Below are 27,138 nucleotides of genomic sequence, written 5' to 3'. Positions count from 1 at the left end.
CTAGCCCTCAATAAATTTTGGGTGGCAAATTCTACCGCCCCATCTGCTTCGTTCATTTCTATGACTGAGGTTCTTCAGCTTTTCATTTAAAAAACAAAAAAACCCACTATTATGGATGTTGATTGCCACAGAGGTACTGACAAGTAAACAATTCAAACATAAATGTTTTAACAGAAATTGTTGTCTTTGTCCTGTAATTAAAGGTCAGGTTACGGAAATGACATGAGAAGTTGAAAGCAAATGCAGGTTAATTTCATTGAAATAAGTATAGTGATCTTGTAGTCTAAAAAAGTTCATTGTAGTATTTCAGAAATTACGATACAAAGAAACTTCTAGAGACAGACTATAAATTGGCATGGTTTTAATGACTACATTGTTTTTTGCTTAAAAATACTTGTGTGAAAGGGTGAAGCACCTGTCCTTTGTGCAGTGTGTCTTCACTGAATATGCATACATATGTGCAGACCCAATAGGGTGGTGATATTTAATTGATCAGTTAGCAGATTCCTTTGTTATATGTATATTTAATAATGAACTAAGCCTAAGATTGAAGATCTACTGCTTGTGTCAGACTGACTTCTATTGTGTATTTGGATGCTCCCTTCACTGAGCATATATTAAGGTGACCTATTAAGGGCCTATATTTTAATGGTGGTCAAATTAGAAAACTATAAAGCTACCAAAAATCTCAGATGAATATCAAGAGACAGAACATTTACAAAAAAAAAAAAAAAAGAAAAGAAAAGAAAGAAAGCTTATATGATGTTAATGAATGGATCTTCCAGTCTCCTTTGACAGGGCTTTGACTAAACTCACCCCCAGCAAAATCTGATCAAAATTTCACTCAAGAATAAGCTCTTCAATTTTTGTCTAACATTTTATTGTGCCTTTTGGGATGGAAGCTAGGCAGTGTGAAAGGAGAGGACTCTTTTTTTTTTCCTGACTTAAGAGTTTCATATTAATGGAGCAAATCATACTCTCAGAGAATATAAAGATAGGCAATTGCAACCCATGTTTTTTTTTCAAAATTAAAGAAAATAGCTGACTAAAATCAGCAGAATAGTGTATGCTTTATAAGGCTCTATATAGCATGCTGCATGTTGTAGGCACTGGGAACTTTCAGGCCAAATTTTTGTTTACTTTTTACGCTATTGTTATGTTTGCAGTAAAGTGAATGCATAATACATAAAGAAGGCTAAAAGTCTGTAAGAGAGTCGCATCTTATACTTTAGGACTTGTTTTACATACAAATTAATACTGCCCACACAGTGAGAACTGAGCCCTTTCTTTTCAGTAGTATCGAAGTGACCTTTAAGTATATTTTGAGACTGGTTTTTCTTCTAAAATTAACCATGTGATTCTGCCACTTTATTTCCTTTATGTAAAACGAACGTCAAGACCATTCTTGTCAAATCCATTTTTAGCACAAAACCAGCAATAGAATGCATCTAGCAAAGAAAGTTGGTGTGTGTGGAGAAAGTACACATATATGAGGAGTTGAAAAAATATGGCAATCACTGCCAACTAATGGAAGTGTGTATTTTAAGTGGAATAGAGTTCCCAGAAAAAGTTAGATCCCAGTGGAAAAGGGTCTTTAGAGACAAGAAGGCAGCTAGGTAAGATAGCATTTGAATTGTACTTCCCATGAAATTTTTATGTGGTATGTCTGTCTTAAACCTGTTAAAGATAATAGCATGTATTGATGTGTTTGGGGGCCATGGCAAGGAAAGGATGCTGCTATTTTTTTCCTCTTCTCCCCTCCACTATAAAAAAGGGATTATTTTCCTTGGATGCTAAAGTGATTTGGTAAAGATTTGTAAAGCAGGAATGGATTGCATGCCTGAAGGACTTGATTAAAGTGTGTCTGCAAAGTTTGTTGCACTGGCTTTTGTCTTGTCCTGGCTCAAGCACCTTCAGTAGCAAAGTAGGGAGCTGTTACAGAGGTGGAAGTTGCCATGCATGGAGTGTAGCCTGCCATTTCAGAGTCTCCCTGAATTCTGTTCTTCCCTGGATTTAGAAGGCCTGTTCTGCTCTGGTTCAATCAGAGATCATGCGCAAGAGGTCCATGAGTCTCAGGATCTGACACTAATTTATGTCTGTAGCCAGACTTCTTGCTTTTTTTTATGAAGCTTACAGGTGAAAGCCTCAAAGGGAGCATTATTGAGCAATGCAGATCTCTCCAAGCAGTATAAATATTTTGAGTTTGAATTGTTAACAGGCATGGTACCGGCACACAAATGGCAGTATTTTGAACATGGGAGGTCTAGTCTCATTACTGAACTATTCAGCTTCAAATGGTGTTTTGTTAGTTGATTCTAAAAATAGTAAACTATTTTACTCTGGGCTTTGGAAAAGCTTAAATTAAAAAGTTAGAATTAAACATCAAATCCTTGTGAAATCATCAGTGTCTGTTAGGGACTAGCCAATACTTCAACTAAGATGGCTGATGTTGCTTTTGGGTTAATTTTGAAACAATGCATAGGTATGCAAAATAAAATTAAAAAGTAATTCCTACTCACTTTCAAACAAAAAAAGTGGTAAGCTATATTATGGCAATAAAAATCTAGCTCTGAGCATGACAATATTTACGTTTTACTATAAAAATGACTTTTCTTATTGCCAAAGTTAAGCTTTCTTGGCTACTATAGGCATCCTTCCAAGTGGTTCCTTGTTAGACTTATTGCTTGTGATGCACAAGAGTGAGGTAGCACATTCAGCTTATTTTTACAACTGAAGTGCATTGGGACTTTAACCTGTATTGACAGTTCAGATTCATATGCTTGTACAATGACAAAGAGCACAAAGAGCAGCTTTCCAAAATCTGGTTAAAATTACTAAACCAGTGAACAAGTGAAGCTATGAAGGAGGATCAGGATGGAAGCTGTGTGATTATGAATGGTCATACAGTTTGCTGTTTGTCTTCGTAATAGCTTCCAGAAGATGTACTAAAAATAAATGAACAAACAAAAAACCCTCTTGATTGCTCAGCTAAATAATAGCAGTAATTGGTGATCGGGGGAGGTCTATCAATAGGAAATCAAAGTCTGTTGTCTTATCAGCAATGACATTGAAGACTTACAATGGTAAATTAGGAAAAGAACATGCCTCTTCATTATCTTCTGAAATGGTGGTTATCAAAATCTGTAGGTTGTGCTGTATGCATTACAGTATGGTCATTCAACTTGCAGAATTGAAGGAAGCATTCGTGTATATTGTAATTAATTTGCTTTTTACGTGTATAATTTGAAAGTTACTGGGGTAATGTAAAGGTTTGAATGGCTTCATATCTGGATATGTACAGTACTATCAGACAGCAATTTGGGTTGGAAGGAGAATCCCATGATAGCTGAGACTGAGTTAAGCAAAAATGGTCAGAAAAGGAAAAAAGTGGAATCTTGTTATTACTGAAGCCAGTCTGTTGGCAAGAGGCCTCAGAGTTAGATCATGTGGTTGAGAGACAGGTCTTGCTTTGCTGCTGCTACTGTTATTAGCCTGATTTTTGAGACTGAGTTACTAAACTCTTCATGTGTTCATTTCTCTATCAAGCAATTGAAGATAACGCTTATCTGTATATAGTGAGATGTTATTTTTGTAAAGCACTTCTGGGGAAACACTGTTCAGAATGTAAATAATTTTTCAGCCACTTCTCGATATCCATCATCAAACACTGTTCCCAGCTCTCTCTTTCAGTTTTATGGGTTTCCTTCCTTTTCTGTCATTTTCTGTTACACGGAATAGTTTGTCTATATTTCCTAAATAGCGTTTTATGTGTAAAGGTTTAGATGTCCACCTTCTTTCACTGGAATGAAATGCCTATGGCAGAAAGCTCAGATAACTTGGTAGCTGCTTTTAGGATCAATGTCAATAAGCTTTCATATTGCCAATAAACATTTATTGGGACTTCACACACAGTAGTATCACCAGATGCATCAACAGATTGACATTGTCACAGTATTTTTCTTTATCTGGATGGTGATTTTCCTAAGGGTTTACTAAATGTTAATCAACCAAATAAAAACGTATTGAACAGAGACAATGAAAATGGTAAGCCAAATCATAACAATGGGTTCTGTACATGTCAAAGCTAGCTTGTGAAGTCCAGTGTCTGCATTCCAGGGGCTTCTTCCTGTGTGTTAGGAAACAGCATAATTGAAGATTAAAATAATCCTACTGCTTACTGCAATATATTATTAAAAAAAAAGAAAAGGAAAGGGATAGAAAGAAAACCTGAACAAGCAGTTTATAATCTCTTACTTATGCCTCCCTGTGGAGAGCTTTAAGATTATGGATTTAGAGTGTATCCTCATCTGGTAGGAACATCATTCTCTAAATAGTATAAGGTCAAATTATATAATTACCTCAAATTAAATAGGCCAAATAGTTTATAGTCTATAGAAGGGCAAAATTTTTTCAATGTTGTTATTTGTAACCACAATATTAATACTTTAAGGGTAGTTAATCCTATAAAATCAGTTTCTAATGTAAAAGGAGTTAGGAAAGGAGTGGTCTTGAGGAAGACAAATTAATCAAGACTGCATTCAAGTTAAATCCAGCTGTTACCCTTTTTACCACTATTTGCTGATGGCTTCTTTTAAAGATGAGCTCTTGTTCAGCAGAAGCAGTTCCTACTTCATATTAGTGAAATATCTCTAATAAAATTATCACAAGGAAAAATTAAAACTAACAGTGATCTAGCAAAGCCTGTAATTTCATGATGTGGGAGTTGACGCTGTTGCCTTATTGCAAAAGCACCACTGGGCTGAAAATTTGCTTCTTGATGCTATTTTCCTACTGACATGTTCTTGCCTGTAAAGGTGAAATGGCTAGAATGAATGAAGTGCTGAGAGCATGGCCTTGTGCAGGACAAAGCATATGATTCCTAAGTGCTTTAGGATAAGGGCATAAGCATCCAAGAGGAATGTCTGCGTCGTGTCTGCTCTTCCCCTGAAAGTAAAAGATACACCTTTTTAAAGGGTACAGCAGAATTCTGATATAAGATGTTGTATCACCATCTCATAACTTAACATTACTGTTGGATGATTCTCAGAGGACCTTCATGGAGTGTCCCTTGGTAGTAAGATGTGATTATTGCAGTGAAAGAAGGTAGCTGCTCTTCTGCGAGCTCATTTAGATTGCTTTTGTTGTTGCAGTGGAAATTCATCAGAATATTCTTAAACTCACTTTCATTTCGTTCAGTTTCTAATACATCTGTTTAGTTGCATGCAGAAATACTAAGATTTTTGTTCCAGATAAAATTGTACATTTTTCATGTTTTTTCATACCAACAGTGTCATAAAAGTATCAGTGACATGAATGTGTGTCAAGCAGAAGGTGTCAGATGACCTCCAGAGGTTCTTTCTAGTAAACAGTTCTGTGACTTCTATGATTCTGTCTAATATTTCCTATAGTAAAACAAAAACTTTGAAAAATTCATCTTGACCAGGGTTAACATTTATAAAATATTTCAACTTTTTGCTTTAAAGTGATTATTTCAAACCTTCTTTTTATTTTACATTTTAAAATTCATCTTGAAAGTTAAAAATGAGGAGGAGATTAGGCTTTATAGAAACATTAATCCTTTTAGTATTAGAATATTCATAATTTAGTACTGGGAGCATTATTACTGCAGTCTCTTCATTAGGTGGTAGGTAGGTTCAGTTCTGTTACCATAAAAAAAGGAAGCGGCAAAAGAGGTTGATATTTTACTGGGCTCTTATTAATAAGATCTTTTGGCTTTCCTAAGCCTACTAAGTCTGTGTTGCTGGGAATATGCAGGCACAGAGCGTTTTATGGGGAGAAGGGCAGCAGGAATGTGCAGTGTTCTTCTGAGCTCTCAGACTTGTAGGAAACTGAGTACCGAAGTGTATCCTGACTGGAATAAAGGATCTGAGGGAACATGCTGTGCATTTCCTCCCCTTAAAGAGTCTCGGAAATTGGCTGGTGCACAAGGCCAAAACAGTGTGTCTCCTGAAGAAATCATGCTAAATTGGAAATGGGGGTAAAAGTAAGTATGCGGTGGTTTCCATATATAGGGAAATATCCTGAGGGCTACAAGATAGACTTTGGAATTTCCCTATCTTAACAATTTGTTAATCCTTAGGATCTTGTTCCCACCTGCATGTGTCCTGCATTTAGTCAGATGGTTTTATGTGAATATTTTTATTCATTCTTGCTCTTTCCTTCTTTCTACAAGTTCTACTTAGAGAATGACTAATCTGTAGAATTTATGTCCTAATAGAGATTATAGTTCTGTCTGTCTTAATCTTCTCAGATATTGTATTCTTTCTGTATACTTAGACGAAATCCTGTCTCAGATTCTCATGTCAAGCATAGATGTTTTTGACAGGCATTTGTTTGGGTAAGATTTTCTGTGATATCTGTAAAAGGAGTTGATTTTCAAAGTGTCCAAACAGATTCCCTCCTCACAGCTTAATCTGCCCTATTCCTGGGATGTTGATCAAACCAAAATGGGTTCTAACCTTAAAAGGTATATACTCCTGTTCTTAATGATGGTTGATCATTTAAAAATGAAACTACAAGAATAAAACTAGGTAAATATATAATTTTGAACTTGATTTGCAACTACTGACACTGTACTGTAGTTCATCATGGTTAGGTTACTGTTATCATACTTTAATATATCAGTCCAAAGCTGTGAGTAACTGTAGCTGTTCTCAGATCTGCAGTTCTGCCAGAGTCTATGAGGATTTGTAAACAATTTTGGGTATTCATTAACAACAGTAATGGTGGACATTTGTATTTATTCCAGTACAGTTATCACTTCAGGATGTGGAACTGAAATGCAAATCTGTTGCCTTGAATGGACTTTAAAATGGGTGAAGTAGTATGGGAAAATTTTAGAAAGATCCAGGTTGCAAATACAGTGGCACAGGGTCAAGTCAGATGATCACAATGATTGTAGTAGATCCGTTGTTTTTCCTCTCAACTCTTTTCATTTAAGCAACATAACTCTATAACTGGAGGTCTAATTATGCAAGTTCTCGATGCTGACAAAGCATATGTGACTTAACTCATAAGTTAGTAATTTTAAAATAGTTATGCACGTTTTGAGGTGGTAAAAGGCATAGTCCTTATCTTAGACATACTTCAAATTGCTGCTGCAAGGCATATAGATTCTCAAGGTTTGCAGGAATTTTGCATCATTGGAAGTTTTGTTTCCTAGCTGTATTTTTAACTTTCCTAAGAGCCCTTCAGTTTGAAATGAGACCTAGCAGAAGAAATATATGCCTGAGTTTTGGCAAAGATATAAGCAATTTATAGCATGGCTGTATAATCAAAGATATTAGGGAAACTGGATTATAATGTTGAAATGTATATGTGTCTGCCCTTATATGATGTTATGACCAAAAACCTGTTTCCTTTCTGTCTGAGAAATGAATAAAGATGATTAGGTTGAAGTTAATGGAATTAGTGGATTTGGCCTTTTTTGTATGCAACTCTCTAGAAAATTAGAAAATATTATGGGTTTATATTTGGACACATAATATATAATATTTTTCTTTCAGCTAACTGATACTGGCCACATCCAACAGTCCTTTACTGTTTTACCAGTTAAGACAAAATGGAACAATGTAAACTTTCATGTTCTCTTATTTGATCCCGGAAGACTTGTCGAACTTCTGCTGTCATCTCAACTCAATGGATTAAAGTCATCAGATTCATTCCATGAGTATGACACTCTACAAAGAGCCAAAAGTACTGCTGAAAAAAGGTCACTGACATTAAAAAGAAATAAAACTGCTGGCTCCATATGTCTGCTGGATGGGCAAGTAAATACTGTTTGTGCAAACCAGGTCCATAGAGATAATAATGCAGTTAGGCCTTTGGAAGAAAGTGGTGGCATGAAAAGACAGAAAAAAATGAAGAGTTCAAGAAAAGGTAGAATGCAGCCACCAGGAAACACTGATGTGAACATTACCAATACAGCTAAACTGCTTTTGTCATGTCTCTTACCATGGGGTGTAGATAAGGAAATAGACAATCTTTGTGTTACCTACTTAGGTATCTTGAAGCTTCAGTGTCCAGTCTCTTTTGGACTTGTGTCAAATGAAAATCACATATCACTAATGTTGCCAGGATGGAATTGTACTGATCATGGTGTGCTAGAGGAACACGCAGTAATCAACTTGTTTTCAAAAAGAGTGCTTGATTTATCAAACAAGTACCTTTCTGCAACTGAAGGACAAACTGAAAAGAAGGATGGACCAGGAAATAATATTCATGGATCACAGGGATCAGAAACTGTATTCTTATTAAGCAGAATAGCTTTAATCAACAGGATAGTTAACATGTCTTTGGAAGTAACAAGTGAAATGGAAAGGTAAGAACCATTTCCTTATGAGTCTTTTCTTCCTTAATAACGGTCAAAAATTGAAAAAACATGAAAAATACTCTTATTCTTAAATATGGGCCTATGCAATGGAGTCTATGTTCATTCTCTGGAATTTTCTTATAGGACGTCCTTTGCATGAAAGGAGATTTAGCAGAAAGTTAAGTACTCTGTTCTTCTATTTAACAGATAAGTAAACAGATGCAAGACACTTCTTCAACAGAACTAGACTTGAATTATCCAGCTTCACACTATCTTTCCAAAAATCAGTCTTTTCCTCACTGTTGAAACTAAGTAAAATACCAAGGTCTCTTCAGTCACATTTTGAGATGCGCATGACATATTTGTGCTGTTTTAGCTTCCACTCCCTGTAAGCAATATACTTCCTTTACCATGCAAACCCCAGGCTCCACAGATAAATAAAACATGACAGACGAGAACAATCTGTCCTAGTTCTGTTATCTAAAGTACAAAAAAACCAATAATAATGGCAGCTACTGGGAATGAATGCCTCATCAGCGCCTATATAGTGAGAACCATCCCAAATAATACTTACATTACTCAAAACATACTTATTGACCGAATGCTTTTTCAGCATTAAGGAAAAAAGTGTGTTCAACATTACTTGACCAAGCCAAATAGAGCATACTAATCAGGCAATGGATATTGTCCATAGACTGTTCAGCAAACCTGAATTGGTCTTTATTTAGTATTTCAGTATCTCAGTGTTGTTGATGCTGTGGCTTAGAGACAAGAAGGGGTGCAGAAGATACTGATCCTGATGATGCAAAAGGCTATTCATCTCCCACAAAGCTCTAGGAATTCAGGATATCTCAGGAGATATGCAGAATCCTGCAGGGCAAACAAGTATTTCTCAATTACTTTTATTGCTAATCATGTTGCCTGTTGGTCCATATTTACCATATACTCTTATACTAAAGGATGTTTCTAAGATGCCATCTCAAACATGAATTCCAAGAGAATGAACTTCAGTTGTCTTCAGATATTACTATTAAAAAAAAAAAAAAGAAGCAATTCCGAGCCTCCTGGTAAGTCTAGGAAACAAAAAGGCATGATGTACTTTCATGAGCTAGTTCTTTGTGTCTGAGTATTGAAGACATAGTTTTGCTAACTGAAATTATTTTTAATGTCTTAATTTAAGACCTTTTTTCCATTGGTTCATTCTGAATGCTAATCAGTCATAGCTGCACAAAGTTGTACAAAGATTTTGCATGTGCTATTGTGCAGGATGCAGTGATGCAGGTGCTGTGCTGATGTAGAGGCAAAATTCTGTTGACATCAGAAGCTATAATAATTCATAACAACCAGCCCAGCTACTTAGTGACTTACCTTTGTTTATATATAACTGGTTTATAAATTATCTCCCTCTCTACAGCTGGGGATAAAAGCCCTTTTCATATGAAATTCCCTTTTCCTTTTTTTCCCCTAGGAATAAACGTAGCATGAATAGGATTTTGCCTGTTCTCCGCAGTTTTGGAATTCAGCCTTCGTTTCACCTCTTCCTCATGCAAATAATTGAGACCTGAGAGTGAATTCTCACAATCTACACTCATCTTTTCTTTAAATCTTTCTGTATGTCTTGTCCTTATTCATTCCTTGCTCTGTGTTCAGGGTTGGAATGAGTTTTGTTCATTATAATAGTGAATAAATGCTATAATGTACTTCTGTCAAAGGTTCAAAAAAACGAAGCAAGTGCTATTTTGTCCAGTTTACCATCTAAAAGTAGAAGCTTGTAGCCATACCAATTTGCTGGATAGTTGGTATAGGTGAAACTGCTGCATGCTCAAGGGAAAAACTAAGTATTGAATTACAATTCGTGCACCATTTGTGGAAGGAGTTAGTGGGACAAAGAAGGAAGGAGAATTTTTTTCCTGCCCCGGCAAGGGTGCTTACAGCCCTCCCAGTGTGGGGAAAGGTGAGAGGAGATCCAGCAATGAGCTGGAGAAATTGGAAGTCAGTGTGACAACTTTGGAACAGTCTAGGTATGTAATTTCCTCACTGTAAAAGCTGAGCAGATTATCTAATTTACAAGATTTAGGGGAGAATGGCTGTTTGGTCTGTGCTTTTACAACTTCTAAGAGTCCTGGCCTATTACTGGCCTCCTGAGTATTGCTGCAATACAAATAACTCTTACTACTTTGGTTACTAACATGAAAGATAAATGCATTCTGATCTCCTTTCAGGAGTTTGTCAGTAAAGCTGTGTGAGTTTCTCAGTCCTGGGAAGGTTTACTTTTTATTGTCGCGTTGGCACAAACCCAGGAAGCGTGAAGCTTTTAAACTTTCAAATGAAAATCAGAGAAAGAAGAACATCTGAACAGATTGTCCAGTGACTAGGACACTGAATATGTTTTTGGCTGATACTCAAATCCCTGGACACTTTGATGTTAGAGAATGGACTTGCATGTTTATTCCCTGCAATCCAGCACAGTGTCCTTAACTACTGGTTTATAATAATTTTGGGATTCCAACTTTCTTCTATTAATGCTGATCCACTTTGCATATAATACATTGGGCTGTAGGGAGAATTATCTTATTGTCAGTTGACTATGGCCTTGACCTGGGGAATGGAATAATAAAATTTAAATCCCTGTTTTCTGGCATATCTTGATATGATTTTGCTATTACAGGAAATTGAAAGGCTCTTTTGTAAATTTATTTATTTATTTATTTATATACATTATATATAAAATATATTAAAAAAACTGGAGAATCAGAACTGGAAAAATGCATTTGTCAGTTCATAGTCTGTTGGGCATTCTGGGATGAGTCTGATATTCTCATTTTGACCAGAAATTCTGTCCTTGTCAAAATGGGGACATATGTTTCTGCTTAAAGCATAGGGTTGACAGATCAGCGTTCCCCAGTGAAAAACATTTGGTTGGAGAACTCTTGACCAGCTCTTAAGTTTTAAGCCAGTGGTTTGGATCAGCAAGTTTCAGGCTATTGTTTGTCTGTGAACTATTAGCTACCTGACTGGATGAGTGTAATCTGTGGAATGGGAAAATAGTGAACAGTGAATGAACAGTGAACAGTGATTATCAGATTACTAATCTGTCTTTAAAAAACAAAAACAAACAACCCTCCCTCTCCCCTCAAAAAAACCCTAAAGCAAGTGTTTTTACAGGATTAAATATTTTCACAAAAATCTGTTTGTTATCCAAAAAAGAATAAAGTATGAAAAACATGACCCTAGGAACACCAGTAGTTGAGTTTACATGCTGTTCATAAAAATGTTTGTAAATCTGTTATTTTTTGCAACTTGACCTGATCTTTAAAAAATAAAGGGAAATTGCAGTAAAATGTCAGATTACAAAAGTGGGACAGAGCAGTTAAGGTATCCTTTTTGATAAGAGCATCAGTACACATTTATGTTACATTTTTATTTCATAGTCCAGACCATTTTTGCTGACATACCTTATTCCTTATCGATATGGTCATGAAAAAACAGGAAGCTAGCAGAAATAGATCTCCAAAAGATTAGTTTTCTCCTGCTGCATTTTGAGATTTGTATCTGTAACGTTCCTTAAAGTTCTCAAGCTGAAAGCTTTCAGAGCTGTTTAGAATCTTAAAGCTTTTAAAATATTACAAATTACTGTTTGTTATAGTGAATTTGAAAGGTGAAATATATTATTTAAAAATGACAACTAATATATTTTTTTCAGGGTCACTATGGCGTAGTATTAAAACAAACGTATTTAAAATAGTACAAGGGTTTGGGAATATTTTTCACTTCCTTTCCCTCCTCCCATATTCTTTCTTTGTCTTCAAGAGTTTGGCTCCTGAACAAGTCCCCTAAATCGCAGCTATTTGTTGAAGTCCCAAGTGTTGCAATATTTTTTTTTAAATGATTTATCACCAAACTAGCACAAATACTTTGCAAAAATGATATTTTGCTTTAATTCTTTGCATATGATTTTGTTTCTATAATACAATATGAAAGTTAGCTATAATAAATTTTGGGCCAAATGCTAAAGTTCCTGCATCGGGACAGTATTGTTCAGGATTTGTGTACGTGTGCATGTTTCAATGGTGAGGTGAATTTCAAGGGTGAAAGCATACAAGTGATTTTTGAGAAGAGACTAAATTATGGTTCTTAGTAATTGACAGCAGTCAGTTACTACCTTAAAACAGATACAACTTTGTTGTAAGTATGTTCATTTTTTATTTAATAGTTTAATATTCTTTTAGTCCACAGAAGTCAGAGTCTGTACATAACAAGTGGCGAAACGTGGAAGCAATCAGCTCTTCGTTCCCCAGTTTTTATGCAGACTTATCAAGCAGTGAGTATATGGAGTGGTGATACTAGCTTTTAATGGTGTATTTTTGCATGCATTTTGTTGATAAAGCACGCTTAAATTAAGCAATATTAAAACCTTGCCACTTACATTCTTTAGTTTGGAGGAGTTTCAGTTTTCAAACACTGAAACTGCACTAGTCTGTTACATTTATCTGTGAATATACCAAAAGCATATAAGCAAAACATTGAATGTAAAGTAATACTGGAATCAAAGACATTTTTTGTGTGATGGGAAAATACTTGGTTGCATTTCAAAGGACATTTTCTAGCCATCTGAAAAAAAATAGAAATGTAATAAGACAAACATTGTCTTTTTTCTACCCTATCTCCCTCAACACCATTACATACCTGCCCAACAACATATACAATCCTTCAAGCAAACTGTTGCCTTAGTAATACAGGAGTTATCTTGACTTTTCAGTAATGCCCTTAGACTTTTGGCTTAGGGCAGAATAAAATAATCTCTTCACATTAACATCCCACAGGGAATAGTTCACCAATCTTGGCCTGAAAGCCAGTCGATATGTTTGTTCTTACAACATGCAACTAACCAAAGAATGTTTAAATAAAAAGCTAAACAGAGTATGGTTATTTGTCAGTATGCATTACCTAGACTATAATATGAACACACTATATTTGCTAAGTCCTGTCTAGACTGATGATACAAATTCTTTCAGGTCAAATCTTGACCCTGTACTATGTGAGAAGAAAAGGTTGTGTGTAAATAAGCCTTAAAATACCTATCTAAACCCAGCTTTTAGCATACCTTTCCTTCTGCATCTCTTCGTAATTGTAGAAGCTATGATGACATAGCAAAAATGCCTGTTGGAAGACAGAGATGGAACAGGAAATTAAGGGATTATAGACATTAACTAGGTGAATGGCATGGAGGTGGTATAGAGATGACTAAAATGTTGATGAACATAAAAGTAATTTTACTGGGATATGAGTTACACTACCTTAGATTCTTTAGGTCATTCAATCCCATCTCCTAGTTCACGCAATTTTGGGGGGGATTTGCAAATTACAATTGTATCTGAGCCTTGCAGATCTCACAGTTACTTTAGGAATGAACACTTTAGCATTGAGGATACACTGGGCAGCAGAACGAACAATGTTAGATCTTGATTCTGCTGACCCTTCTGGACCTTCTGTATAGAATTACGCCTGTGGAAAAGTGATGGGAACGCAACCAAATTAGAAGAGTAGCTTTTAATATTTCTTTGCATACATGAGACACAAAACTGAAGTCAAGCTGTCTTGTACCTGAGCAAAGGATTAGGCTAGGTAGTTACCATCTTTGCTGTACTGTTCCTGATCACTGGAGGTCCTTGCGGAAAGGCTGATTTGTGTTTAAAGTAGCCTCAGATTAGCTCTTGTGTCAGTTAGTAACAATCAAAAAGGCCATTAATTCACATCAGCATTGCTTCAATGATTCAGTCTTTCTTTATTAACATTTATATAGTCATTTACTGAATAGCATACCAAGCCCATTCAGACTACACTAGTGTATATTATGTGCAGATATCTGTGTAATTCTTTCAAGCCTGAGTCTCCACTCCAGGAATCCGAAGTGGAGGACAACGCATTAGGTGGTCAGAATACTTGTGAACTTGCTACTGAAACGCTTACAGCTGCCACTTGCTATTCAGCTTCCTGTCTTCAAGATATGACATGGCACTGGCATTCAGAGATTGTGTGAACTCAAAAGATCATACAACCAGTTTACCCAACTTATAAGTCTGGCATCAAACCTTTTAGGCAAAGTACTGAAATAAGTCATATTAGTCTGTTGAAGCCCAGATGAAGAACTGGACTAAACTAGCACAACTGTCAGTTCAAAACCATGACATTCCTTTGAAAATCATCTGAAAAGTCAGGATGGGTAGTAATAAAAAATCATATACAAATCCATCCATAAATAGAGTTCGTTTCATATCTACAAGCATAACCAGTGAGCCATTTTGACCATATACTAGTATCATTGCCCTATAAGAGCAGAAAAGTAAATCATGCAGAATTGTAACTATACAAAATGTTGTTCAGTGTGTTTTTGTATAGGCCGGTACTGTTTTGAAGGTTAAAAAAAAAAACACACATATTGTAGTTTCAGAACTTGCATAACAATACCTATAGTTACATACTTTAAATATTATCTATTTAAATATTTTCTATTTATGTACTTGTATGTATAGCTTGAGTTCATAAATTATGTATGTTTTTCAGATAAAAGTAGATCTCATTCCCCTGATTTTGGGAATATTTCACTGATGAAACTCATTTTTTGTTGGAGTGATCAATCTATAAAGGTAGGAAATAGTCTGTGTCAATTGTTACAATTGTGACATTGACTTTAAGTGACATTGGCTGCAATTTAGTATTTTGAATGTGTAATGTAATGTGATAGTTATGGATTTATGGTGAAATTATTACATAAATCCTGCCATTTGTATGATCTGTGAAAAGTACATGACTATTTCAGTGAGAGATATGTTAATCATGAAACTGTTTGGCTTTAAGTACATGTATAAATACGCGAAAATAAATGTCCTCCTAGGGTTTAATCTAGGTGATATAATGTAGCAAAAATAATTATGAAGTAAGGTGTTCTTGCTAACGTTTTTTTGTTCATAGCATATGTTAAAAGATCCGATTCAACTTTTTCTCTAATGATCAGATGTGACTTACATTACAAATGCCATTTTGTGCTCCAGGAAAATAAGAGGTCTATAATGTTACGTCAATAACAATGTATTATAGAAGAAATACAGAATGCCTTCTTAAATGGATGTGCAATTAATCCTAAATCCTTACTCATTAGTATTCCTTTCAAGAACCATTAGAGAACTTAGTAAATTACAGGTTCCTAGGTCAGATTAAGCTTGTACCTATTGCTGGTGAAGATTCTGATCTCTAGGGAGATTAATTACTGTTTCTTTAGGGTCATCAGGTAACTGTGAGATAGTCTGTTAAATAGTGAAATGTAGAAATCATTTTTCATTTTGGAAATATGTATTCAAATAAACTTGCATGGTAGCTTGAGCTAGTTAATGTTCAGGAGTATGAAACTGAAGACAGGAGCACTTAGTCCACAAGAGATTTAATTCCTCCCTCCCTTCGCCCCCCAAATTTGTTTTATGATGTTACTTGTTAAAGTGAATACAGCTCTCTGCATCTGAAATGAGAATGTTTTCCAGGGCTGAGAAGCATGCAGGAGTATCATTGTGATGATCCCCTGCTCTATTAGACAGAGGCAGTAATGGTCTGCAAATATTCACATTCAATCTAATTCAGCATTTTATCTTGAACTTCTCAGTTGTTTATTATTTGCCCCACTGTCTGCACATCTTCCACATTATTTCAACATTTTCCTTCCCTCACAGACTGCCCCATTTCCTCTTACAATAAGATTCTTTTTCTTTTTGGAATCCTTTTACTGAAATAATCAAGTATAGGAGCTCAGTTTCAATAGCTGCAATTGTCAAGTGAAATCCTTATAATCCCTTGCTGACCTGGCCAGCTGCTGAAACTACAGAGCAGAGTTGTATAGTCACAAAACTTGTATTTGCAGTATAACTGATTATGTGAGATCTATGTATTAGTTTCCAATGAATTTAGCAACTCATACAATGAAAAAGGTCTTATCTACCAAAGGAGGTTAGTGTGCAGGAGGAGGAGGTGTGGAACAAGCTACCTCACACTTTTTTCATATGAAAAGACTTAAAATTTAACTTGACGCTTACCTTGTCAAGTACTGCAAATATCATGCATATCAGCTCGACTCAAATTCTGTCATTATTTTGACAGCTTTGTAGCTGTAATGAGCTTTGTTAACCAGCTTTGTAATACATCTTTTTTTCTGTTTGCAGCCAAACTGCTGTAAGTATTGTAACATTCAAAATCACTTTTGATGTTGGCAATAGGTTGTGGTCATCAGCTGCCAACAACCTTGTATGCTTTGTAGGATGGCTCTGTAACCCTTGCTTTGTACAAGCAGAGGTTCATGGCCAACATACGAATCCTGAGCAGCATGATTAAGCAGTTGGATATGTTCATCCAAAATATCAGTATTTATCCTCCTCTTAAAAACTTCTTTGTATGGCTATTCTCAGTGATGGATACTGACTCTCAAACGTGATCCAAAGGACTTGCGTTTTTTTTGATTCCTCGTCTTTTTACAGTACTGTTAACAAATTCTGTACAAATAAGCAAACTGAAAGAACCTGCTGCAAATGATTGATTTGGACTTCAGTGCCTGATAACTGACGTACTAAAGTTGAAGGGCTTTGGGAGGTCTTTTTCTGTCTTAAATTTCAAAAACCTGTCTATTTTTGAAATATTTCCAGGGTTTTTTTCCCCTCTCAGAAAATTTTAAAGGAAAAGTCTTTTTGTGCATTTTATTGTTCTTTCAGGTAAAATATAGCTTCTTGATACCATGTTTCACTCAACCCAAAATTACTTAAGTGTACTGCCCTTTTCAGAGATATGGATGAAAAGAATTGCTTGCCCTAAAATATTCAGTATGAAGGAAAAGTGATTTTACTTTTGCCATTAATTGTCCTTATTTCATATTTAAATAATCTGTTCCTCCGTTACCTCTGATAGCTTTAATGTGCAACTCTTAGGGCCTGATTTGGAAGCCCAGCCCTCCCACCCAATCCTGATCTTGTAGTATTCCTTTTCTGTACAAGAAAATTTATATCCTCTATTCTCAGCTGGCTACTTAGCATAGTCTCTCCCTTTGGGAAAACTATTAATGCCATATTTAGATCTCTGACATAAGCGTCTACATGAGGAGAGTAGTTGCTTTAGCCGCCTCCTTTCATCAGGGCGGAAAAGATGTCATGGAAGGACTGTTCAGATTTTAGGAGGAATGAATCATCTCTGAAGTTTCTCCTCTCTTTCTTGATTCCTGCAGTGCATCTGTAACTTTTTCACTTCAGTTTTTTCATTTCCATTAAATATCGAAAATAAGGTGGGATGACTCTAAGACATATTACAAAAGACCTTCCTTTGAAAGCATAGGCCACTTCATATAAAGGATGTCTCTGTGAGCTGAAAGTAGTTCAGAGAAGCTAATATTTTCTTTATTTATGCCCATGTTTTACTATACAGTAAAATAAACTCTAAATGCATTTATGTTTTTACAGTGTTTGGCTCTTTACTTGAAGCCAAGTGACTTCAGTATCAGTGTCTGGAGAATTCTCCTGACAGTTGCTAGCTAGTGGATCCCCTCTGTAGCTGTGCCTTGTTTAGGCTGATCTTCAGAATGAAAAATTAATCTATGCTCAAAAACTGCTCAAAAATCATCTGGGCCAGTGCACTGCAGACTTCTCTTCCTTCCCCCCACCTTTGTATTTCTATCTGTTTTTGTAGTAGGGGGTGGCTGTCAGAATTAGAGAAAAGCATCCTGGGTGCTGCAAGTCTGATGTTTTTGATCTGTAGTTCCTTTTTGCTCCCTGATGTGGCTCTGTGTTATGGAGGCAGCTGGCAGGCAGCTTCAGGAAGCTTCAGCCCTGGGGAGGTTATGGCCTGGGCAGCTGCAGAAGCTATGTCTCACGCCTTCTCTCCTCAGAACCAGTCATTATAAAGACAATAGCAATCCTTGGAAGTAGTGGATGAAGCATAGAAAGGACAATTTAGTATAGATGTAACAGTTCTGCTTGCCTTAACTCTTCTTCACTTACCTTCTGAATTGTTCTCTAGTATTGCTGCTGCAGATCCTCATAGTCAAACAATTACCTTTCGCTTTTTAATATCCATATTTATAGTTGGACATGTACTATTTATACTTTGTCATGCATACACTTAGAAGAAGCATAATTTCTGTCATATATCATAATCCCATCTCAAAAGCGGCTAATATTTACAACAGTGTTATGGGGAGAAAAGATGAACACACATATTAGTAGCCAAAAAGACAGCCAATGTAAATGTCCAGACAGATGCTAAAGGATACTGGAAACTGTCAGAGAAAATGAAGGATGCTCATGGGAAATTGAAGACTGTTTTGTGGTAGAAATAGGTGAGGTCTCTGGAGATTTTTTTTTAACTCTGATAATGTTAGATGAGGTGTTTGAATTGTTGGGGAAGATACAGAGGGCAAAACTAAAGATGCGAAGCCACACTGAGCACTGTGGAAATGTGGATTCAACAAAGGGATAGACAAGTAGCATGCAGAGATTTACAGGTACCTCCACAATATCATGTTCTGCCATTTGCAACACTTTCTTAAGATGTTGAAGGAAATTGAATATTAAAAATGCTGCCTGGCTGGCATACACAGCAGTGATACAGGTAATGAATATCTGATCCAGATTTGTGACAGATTCTTAGCAGATCAGAAAACCATTAAAAAAAAAGGACAATTTTGTAGGCTGCATGCAGCATGTCTCCCAACAAAAGGGACATTTTCTGAAAAATATGCACAGTTCTTTTGCATGCACCTGCAGAACTGTATTTTTTGCCAGAAATTTTCTAGGACAATCAGCTCATGCCTCTGTTTCTTTCTCTTTCTTAATCATTGTAGATTTATTGTAAGAGTTTGTTGTAAGGTTGGGATCTGTGATCCCCAAAGCTCAGGGCTGCATGGATGTGAGGAAGTGGAAGCTGCCTTTGGTTTCCCCTGTAAAATAAAGTGCCATTATAATAAGATGAAGGACTTGTGCTATGTCAGAATGCATAGAGCTCGGTTCACTTGCTGTGAATTTTCACACTGTGGACCTACCTGGCTGTGGTATGTTTGTTTGCAAGACGGTATTTTGTTCACAAAGGACATCTACAGCCTTTGTTCATTTTAGTGACTTGAATTTGCAACAACAGCTGGAAATGTGTGTGGACAGCCCAGGAATTAACCATCCTTGATTAATGAGATGAATTTGTCTCTCTTCCAGGAAGTTAAAGGGAGACTGCATATCAATTTAAATTCATATTTAAGTTGATGTGTGGTACACTGTCCTGAAAACTTTAGAATCTCTGTCCTTTATGAAATTTCTTGCACTTGAGAATAAACACCTTCTTGAGGGAGGGAAAATGATATTTCTTTTCTGTAGGACATACAGAATTAGGCAAAGGTATGCAGGCTATCCTTTGCCCCACGCTGAAGTTTACTCAGGACTGCAAAAGATTGAGTCCCTCATGAAAGGTCTCCATGTGCTTTAGGGCTTTGAACTTTCCCAGTCCTCCTTGTGCTTCTCCTGTGAAGAGAAGAGAAGGGAAAATAACAACCCTGTCATACTGTTGTCACACTACATTGTCTTAACACCCATATGTTGTACAACAGGTATTGCAAGTGCTGTTTATAAACTACTCATAATTCCAGCAGATGTTCCTTATGGTTAAGAGGAGTTTTTGGAATGGTTTCTTCTCCTTGTATTAGACAAAAAATACAGTATTAGTGTGGTTGAGCTAGAGGAATGGGCGATCACCACTAATAGGAAAACGTTAATGAAGCTTTTCAGAGACAGACTATACCCCCAAAGTTCTAAGAAAAAAGTCAAATTGAGATCCTTACTCAGAGTATACAGCTTATTGTTGCACACATGAAACAATTGGAGATATTTCTTACTAGCTGATCTCACTGTCAATGCTTCACTAACATATACTGGCGTGTCTCCTTGATATCAAATAGGCAGTAGACTCCTGATTCAGATTTGGAGATTAATGAAAATGAATGTTCAGTTAGTGGTCAGCAGTCACCATTGACAACTTGCACGATTTTACTGCTATCCAGTTAGCATTTATTTCTAGTATCTCTATAGAGACAAATGATTATCACTGCATGGAAGCTATTGGTAAATGTTGTCTTTCTGATGATGTCCAATGGAACAGTCTTAAACTCGTGGTTCTTATTTAAGTATTTGATAATTTCAAACAAATAACTGAAATACTGATATCATCCAGTAATAATCTGCATCCATGACAGAATATTGAGGCAATACAAGCGGTGCTGCTGGCAGAAGTTCAAAGGACTATGAAAACCTTGAGAAAGACAGCAGTCTGCAGAGAGCCACTGCCCATACTAGAGAATGGAAATGGTAAGTTACAGACAGTGCCAAAAATGGAGGAGGTAAGGCAGATAGATTTGCAATACATTAAAAACATTCCTTTGCCATGTAAGTGGAAAATTTATTGGTATATTCTTATAGCAGAACTTCTAGCGCTCAGAACAAGTTAGGAGTATGAGTTCATAATACATTATTTCTGTGCAAGACAAGCCAAGTGGCCTATTTCTGACCTTATCAGGCTATCAGTTTTCTTGTGTGATTGTCAAGTACTTAAAGGATTTCTATACTCTTTCAGCACCTCTCAGCATTACAGAAGAAAAGGTAGAATTTGTTTGCTTGTTCAATATTTTGTACGAATATAGCTCTGGTAGTGTAAATACATTTGAAAATAAAGGAAGCAGCATGTTTGAGATAGAGTCAGTAAATCATCGAAATGAAGAGAAATTTCACAAATTTATCTTTTCAATGACATCAGACTTATACAGCACTAAAAATTAATTGCTTAAATTTTATAACTTCATAATGTAATACAGAATATTTTATTTTTCTTTTAGAAGTAACCTCTCTGCAAGGAGAACTCAAATGCATTTTACAATTAGATCATTTCATTTTACATGAAACTTACTCTTTGCAACTTTACAATGGTGCTAATTTTTATGGTATAAAAGATTGAATCTGAATTTATGTTATGAAGTTTGACTCATTTTTTTAGCCCATTAGCTGAGTCTTAAAGTAAGTGACCTAAATTTTAAATCCAATCTTATTAGTGAACCTTCTCTTGGGAAACTAATTTATAATCTCATTGAGTGTGTGTCTGTCATGAAAATTTGTTACCGATCTTCTTGTTCCAGGATACTAAAAATGATCAGTGATACTTGTTTCAGGCCACAAAACAAAATGTCTCTATAACTTGGACTCTTATATGGCAGAACTCAAAAGCTTTGAATAATTGTCATATATGAATTAATGCATTGCTTACACTGGAGATTGCCTTGAATTGTATTAGTTTAAGTGGCTTGGGACAAGATGCGTTGTAACTAAAATATCCCCAGCTACAGCATTCAGATCTGGATTTGATTCAAAATTTCCTGAATTTTCAGAGTGTATTTCAGTGCAGTGTTCTGACATGGATGGACTACAACAGAAACTGGAACTAAGTGGAAGTCGCAAATGCATGCATCTGTAAACTTCAACTGTTTAGGTCTTTGGTTTTGTTTCAAATCCTTCTGTAACAGATGAAAATTAATTTCTGTTATGTGTGCAGAAATGATTACATGAGTCTAGTTGCCTTGTATATTGATAGTTACTTAATTCTAATCGAGTATCAAGGCGCAAAAAAGTTATGAATTCAGTGGAGTTACTGTAGCTTTCTGTCCTCTGAAAGGGGAATTTGTTTTTTTGCATGTCTGGTAATGTTTACTATCATTTTTTTTCTTAATGCTATTATTTGCAGTTTATTCAACAAGCTCAACTAGAAAATTGACTTGCTAGAATGAGCACGTTACTCGTATGTGCTTACATTGGTTAGGATGTAGCCTTTTTTCATGGTCTGATCCAGACTGCATGAATATACTCTGTAAAACAGGGTGTGTTTTTTCACACGCCATCAATTGTTCAGCGATTGAATGTATTCTGGAAAAGACTGAAAGCATACAGAAAGACTGAGAAGGAACTGTTACATTATGAGTATTTAATACCATGTTAACTTTCTTTTTGTTCTCATTTCCCTTCATGTTTTAGCTTGTTGTATTATTTTGTCACAGTATGTAAATAGTACAAATATTCTTCCTTTAGTTTGTGTGTTTTTTGCAATATGCACTGCAAAACTTGCTGGGTTTGTTCAGAATTGAACAAATTTTCAGATTTGTAATATGTTAAGGAGTAGAACTAGTTGTGACAGGTAGTGATAGTAGAAATTAAAAAATCCAAGAGTAAGTCCACAGACTATATAATTACTGAGACAAGTAACTGTCCACTTTTAATCATTCATCTAAAATGTCTTCCTATATCTTACTAAATGCTAAGTATTTATGGGTTACACAGCAGCTGTCACCTTGTATGACATCAAGCTAGAGGCTAAATATTGTTTCAGGTTTTTAACTCAAACTTTCACTGAAGTCAATAGGTGTCTTTAAAAAGATTAGTAAAACTTCCATATTTGACCTTCAGTCCTTATTATCTTTAAAGTTTGTAGCATATTATGTAGTCATTTTTCAGAAAGCTCTTACACCTTAGGAGATTCATGTATCCTTACTTCTTGCATATGGGTGGTAACATTTAGAAAACTATTTCACTTACTGAATTATTTAAAATGTCATATTCTCCTCTGTGTTTCCTTACAGAGAGAATTGTTTGTTAATTGAATAAAGACTATAGTACAAGACTATAATACATTATTATCAGAAATAAAGATAAGGAGTTAAAAAGATATTGATGTAAAGCATGCCAGAGAAAGGGATAATTGTGTTCTGTCCTAGTACATTCTTCCATTGTTGCTAAAAGGAAATAAAAATGCGAAGAGTTGCAATTTCTTTATGCTAGAGTCAGAGATAATCATTCTGGGCCTGTTCCAAACATACTGATAGCAATCTTACCATTGATTTCTGTGGTCTCAGTACTTCAAAGAAGCTGAGATTTTTCCCTAGTTTTGACATTTGTCATAATTCTAGAAAGTACATTTCAGTTGTTCCTCCTTGCTTTTTTCCTAAACACTGATAATCTCACCTTAACAGTACTATTTAATAGGTTGTCAGTATGGTACTGTTTTCCACTGCCACATGGGTCAGAGGCAATGCGTTTAAAGTCTTAGCAATCTAGTTATCCACATTTATTGGTATAAGCTATAGAACTAGATTTTCTGTCATTCTTCATTCATTTTTCATTTGTAGCAGTTGATCTTATGACATACATACCTACTGTATACCAAACCATGTGCAAAACTTGTTTGGGGGAGGAAGGACAGTAGTTCGACCCCTGTTCTCATTCAGTAGCCTAGTGATTAGATGCAAAGAAATTGGATAGTCCCTCCTGTAGTTGATTTGAACCCGTGTCTTCCTCAAGAGTAATTTCTTGCTTATCTTCAAGGCATTCTGCAGTGAATTCTCTCAAATTCATATACAGAAATTGTTCCACTTTTCATGAAGGTCTCAAAATATTTACAAGGGTAAGAGTTAGAAAGTAGATTCCCTCACCTCCAGGTGAGTGTTCTGTGTGGATTGTTCTCTCCATTCAGCTAGTGCACTGAAGCAGTTTCACGCAGGCCATTTTCAGATCCTGTTCTTCTAACGCATAGCAAGCCAAAACTATCTTATTGTAGACAGTGTTGCAGTGTATAAATTATTCTGGCATTGTGTCCCTCAATTCTTTGCAAAATACAAATAACTGGACTTAATTGCCTTTTAGGAAAATTGTGAGGATAAGTTTTTAAGACTGTGATGTTCATGCTCAGATATTAAATTAAGTAATTAATATATTTGATATTCTAGGAATGGCAAGAATTGGAAAAGGGAAAGGAATTTACAGGCTTTATTCCTAAATATGTAACATCATTATAAAGGCTTTCATTTACTTTGTCTCTGAAACAAATGAGGCTGCAATTCAGATGTGTGAAAAATTTAAATATGAAAGGACACACCACTAAGGTTAGCTTGCAACAACTTCTGTTTTGTACTTCAAAATTATTAGTTTAAGAAACTGCTAATGATTCAAGCTCTTAAGTATATTTGAAAGCTATTAGCTATAACCTCATCTTTTATATGTGGTTTTGGAGCTCTTTATTCAATTAAAGAAATTGGTTCTTGCAGAAAAAAGCTTCTGCTAATAAATACAAGAGTGAAATTAACAGTGGAGTTTCAAAGATTAATGTAAAGAATCATCAAAGGCTTATCTGCAATATAACAATATGTTTTGTTAAAATAAGGAATCCTATTCAGATAGTAATGGTAAATCAATGAAAGGCCAGATATAACAGCTTCTGTTCACTGGAACAGTCACCTGCAGCAGAAGATCTCAGACTCCTATTGTCTGAATTTTTCAGAAGGAAATCTGTCCATTTTCAGACAACTTTTTATGTCTGCTTTATGCACATCTCTCCTAGGAAGTCATTCTGTGACAGTGTCTTTCTGTGTAGCAAATAAATCTGCTTTCCCACCTGCAATGTCATAATGTTTTGTCAAGAAAGTGCAGATAAGGACAGGAGTTGTGCTTTGTTTGTGACACTTTCTTTTGAACCGTCTTGTTACAACCTACTGCCTTTTTGTATTAGGCCATATATATGTTCTGACTCTGTGTATTTAAACAAAAAAATCCAAAAGATAATCCCAAGTCTTGGCTTTAGTCTGTTTGGTCCATTGCCACCACCAAGGTCACATGTGATTTAAATGGGAACTTGGCCTTGTTTGCCTGATTGCTGGGGCAATCATTTTTAGTGATATCAAAGGCATATGATAGTCTTATTTACCATAATATATTAATGTAATTTGCATTGTTTGTTTCCTGACAAAATTCTAAACAGCCAGAAAATTTGAACAACATGTTAGGAATAAATTTCTTGCATAGCATTGTGCATTCAGATAAATGTACACTTCTGTCCTCCCATCCTAACATTTTTCCCATACTGTGTTAGCTTCCCGTTTGGATTCAGGCTTGTGACATATGTAACATTCATTCTTTGCAACTTTCTTTGTCTTGCTGCAGCTAAACTCCATATCCAATATGAATCAAGTAGTCAAGCAAGTGGAAAGAGGTGTCCAGATATAACATGAGGGACTCTTAGAAATGGGCATAACCAGAAAATGAAAGCTGTTGGTGCAGCTCTGTGCAGATCTCTCTTCTCTTGAGGACTGACTTCCTGTACAATCAGTGATTAAGACAGTGAAAAAGAAAACTCACGGGAGGATTTCTGTTAAATAAGAGAGGAAGAAAAGGCTGAAGAGAAGAGGATAAGGGCATACAAAGGAACTGAAATTAAAAAAAAAAAAAAAAACAGAGAAGAAATAAAGAAATCTCACTGGAAACATTGCAATTTAGACGCATACAAAATGTTTCCAGTTTTCCAGTGTTAATCACAATGAGCAAATTGGTTTCTGATTTAAAAAAAAAAAAAAAGGATTCAAATGTCTTAAAGAGAATCAGACAATAACACTTTTCATTATGAGAGGCTTTCTAAAGGGAAGCAAGTGAAGAGTTTGTTCTAGCTTTTAATAACCTTTGTTCTAGCTTTTAATAACCTATTTCTGAAACCCACGAGAAAAATTTTACTGTGTTTTTGTATGCAGATATTTGAAGGAACCTAAGGTGATTTAACCTATGCAGACTGCTTTAAAGATTTTATTGCTTTAGAGGAACCAATAGTACTTCCCGCTGTTTGCTCAAAGTAGTTCAATTTTTCAAGGGTATTGAGATTAAGTATCTTCAGTTTGGTGTATGAAGATCTAGAGTATGTCGTCATCCCATGTCCAAGAGCTTCTCTTCCACAGGCCACAAGCAAGTGCAACAGGATGAATAGATTGTGGTTAGTAGTGATGGAGTTCATTTTGCATTAATCCAAACTAAGTTCTTTTCAAGTGGGAGATTTCTCCAATGTGTCAAAATGCTGAATGCTGTTTACAAAATGTAGTGAGAGCTGACCTGGTTAGAGCAAGTAGTCTCCTGTTTATATAAACTTGAAATCTGAATTAGGCCAGTGTTGTCATGAGGTAAGCATAGGTTTTGGTAAAAACAAGTGAGATTATTGACATGAAGAAATCTTTACATTTCATACATGTATTCTCCAAATGTATAAACTATGGCCTTATGAGCCTCACAGCATCTCTGTGGTTGAAACAAATAACTATCTGGAATTAAATTGATTTAAATTATCCTTCTTCCTGTATAGCCTGTCTATCCTTTTGAAGAGTTTCCACACTTTACCAGTGCAACTTCTGAACCAAACACTACGCTCCAATTTTTTCTTGTTATTGTTAGCTTTCAACTGGATTGGCTTCTGGCTTCAGACATCTGTTCATCTTCCAGTGTGGCCTCCCTCACATTTTTCCAGTCTAACTCTCTTCTGTTACCTGTTACATCTTCCATCCGGAAGATGTTGGGAGAGGAATAGAGAAAAACAGCAAGTTTCCCAGCAATAGACCTTTGAGGAGGAAGTCTCTTACTTATCTATTAGTTTTGCTTGCAATCCTTGTGTTCGTCTGAATTCAGGAGCTGTTGTTTCTTCTTTCATGGACCATAGGACACTCATTCTTTCTTCTTATGGCTTCTCCTCTTCCCTCGTTCCACTACAAGATGAAGAACAAACCATCTATAATCAGATAAAATAATGTTTGAAAAGAGCTTATGAAAAATTACAAGTATTTTGTGAGTCAGGATAAGACTATACAGCACCTTGAAAATAAAGTTGGGAAGCTTGAGGTTTTTTAAGAAGTATTAATGAAAAAATGGGAGGCCAACTGGGAAAATAAAGTTGAA

General features: G+C 35.7%; 1 protein-coding gene across 1 annotated transcript in view; it reads left to right on the top strand.

The window, feature by feature from the left end:
- Window positions 1-27,138, top strand: part of WDR72 (WD repeat domain 72) — a 119,286-nt gene that overhangs the window by 50,705 nt on the left and 41,443 nt on the right. The window contains exons 14-17 of the mRNA XM_013957299.2: window positions 7,527-8,341; window positions 12,562-12,653; window positions 14,897-14,979; window positions 20,595-20,706. Coding sequence (XP_013812753.1) covers window positions 7,527-8,341; window positions 12,562-12,653; window positions 14,897-14,979; window positions 20,595-20,706 — 1,102 coding nt within the window. The remainder of the gene's footprint in view (window positions 1-7,526; window positions 8,342-12,561; window positions 12,654-14,896; window positions 14,980-20,594; window positions 20,707-27,138) is intronic.

This window comes from Apteryx mantelli, chromosome 15 (assembly GCF_036417845.1).
Source record: "Apteryx mantelli isolate bAptMan1 chromosome 15, bAptMan1.hap1, whole genome shotgun sequence".
NCBI classification, from domain to species: Eukaryota; Metazoa; Chordata; class Aves; order Apterygiformes; family Apterygidae; genus Apteryx; species Apteryx mantelli.
Note: the sequence above shows the minus strand (reverse complement) of the source record. Positions and strands in the feature narration are given on the sequence as shown.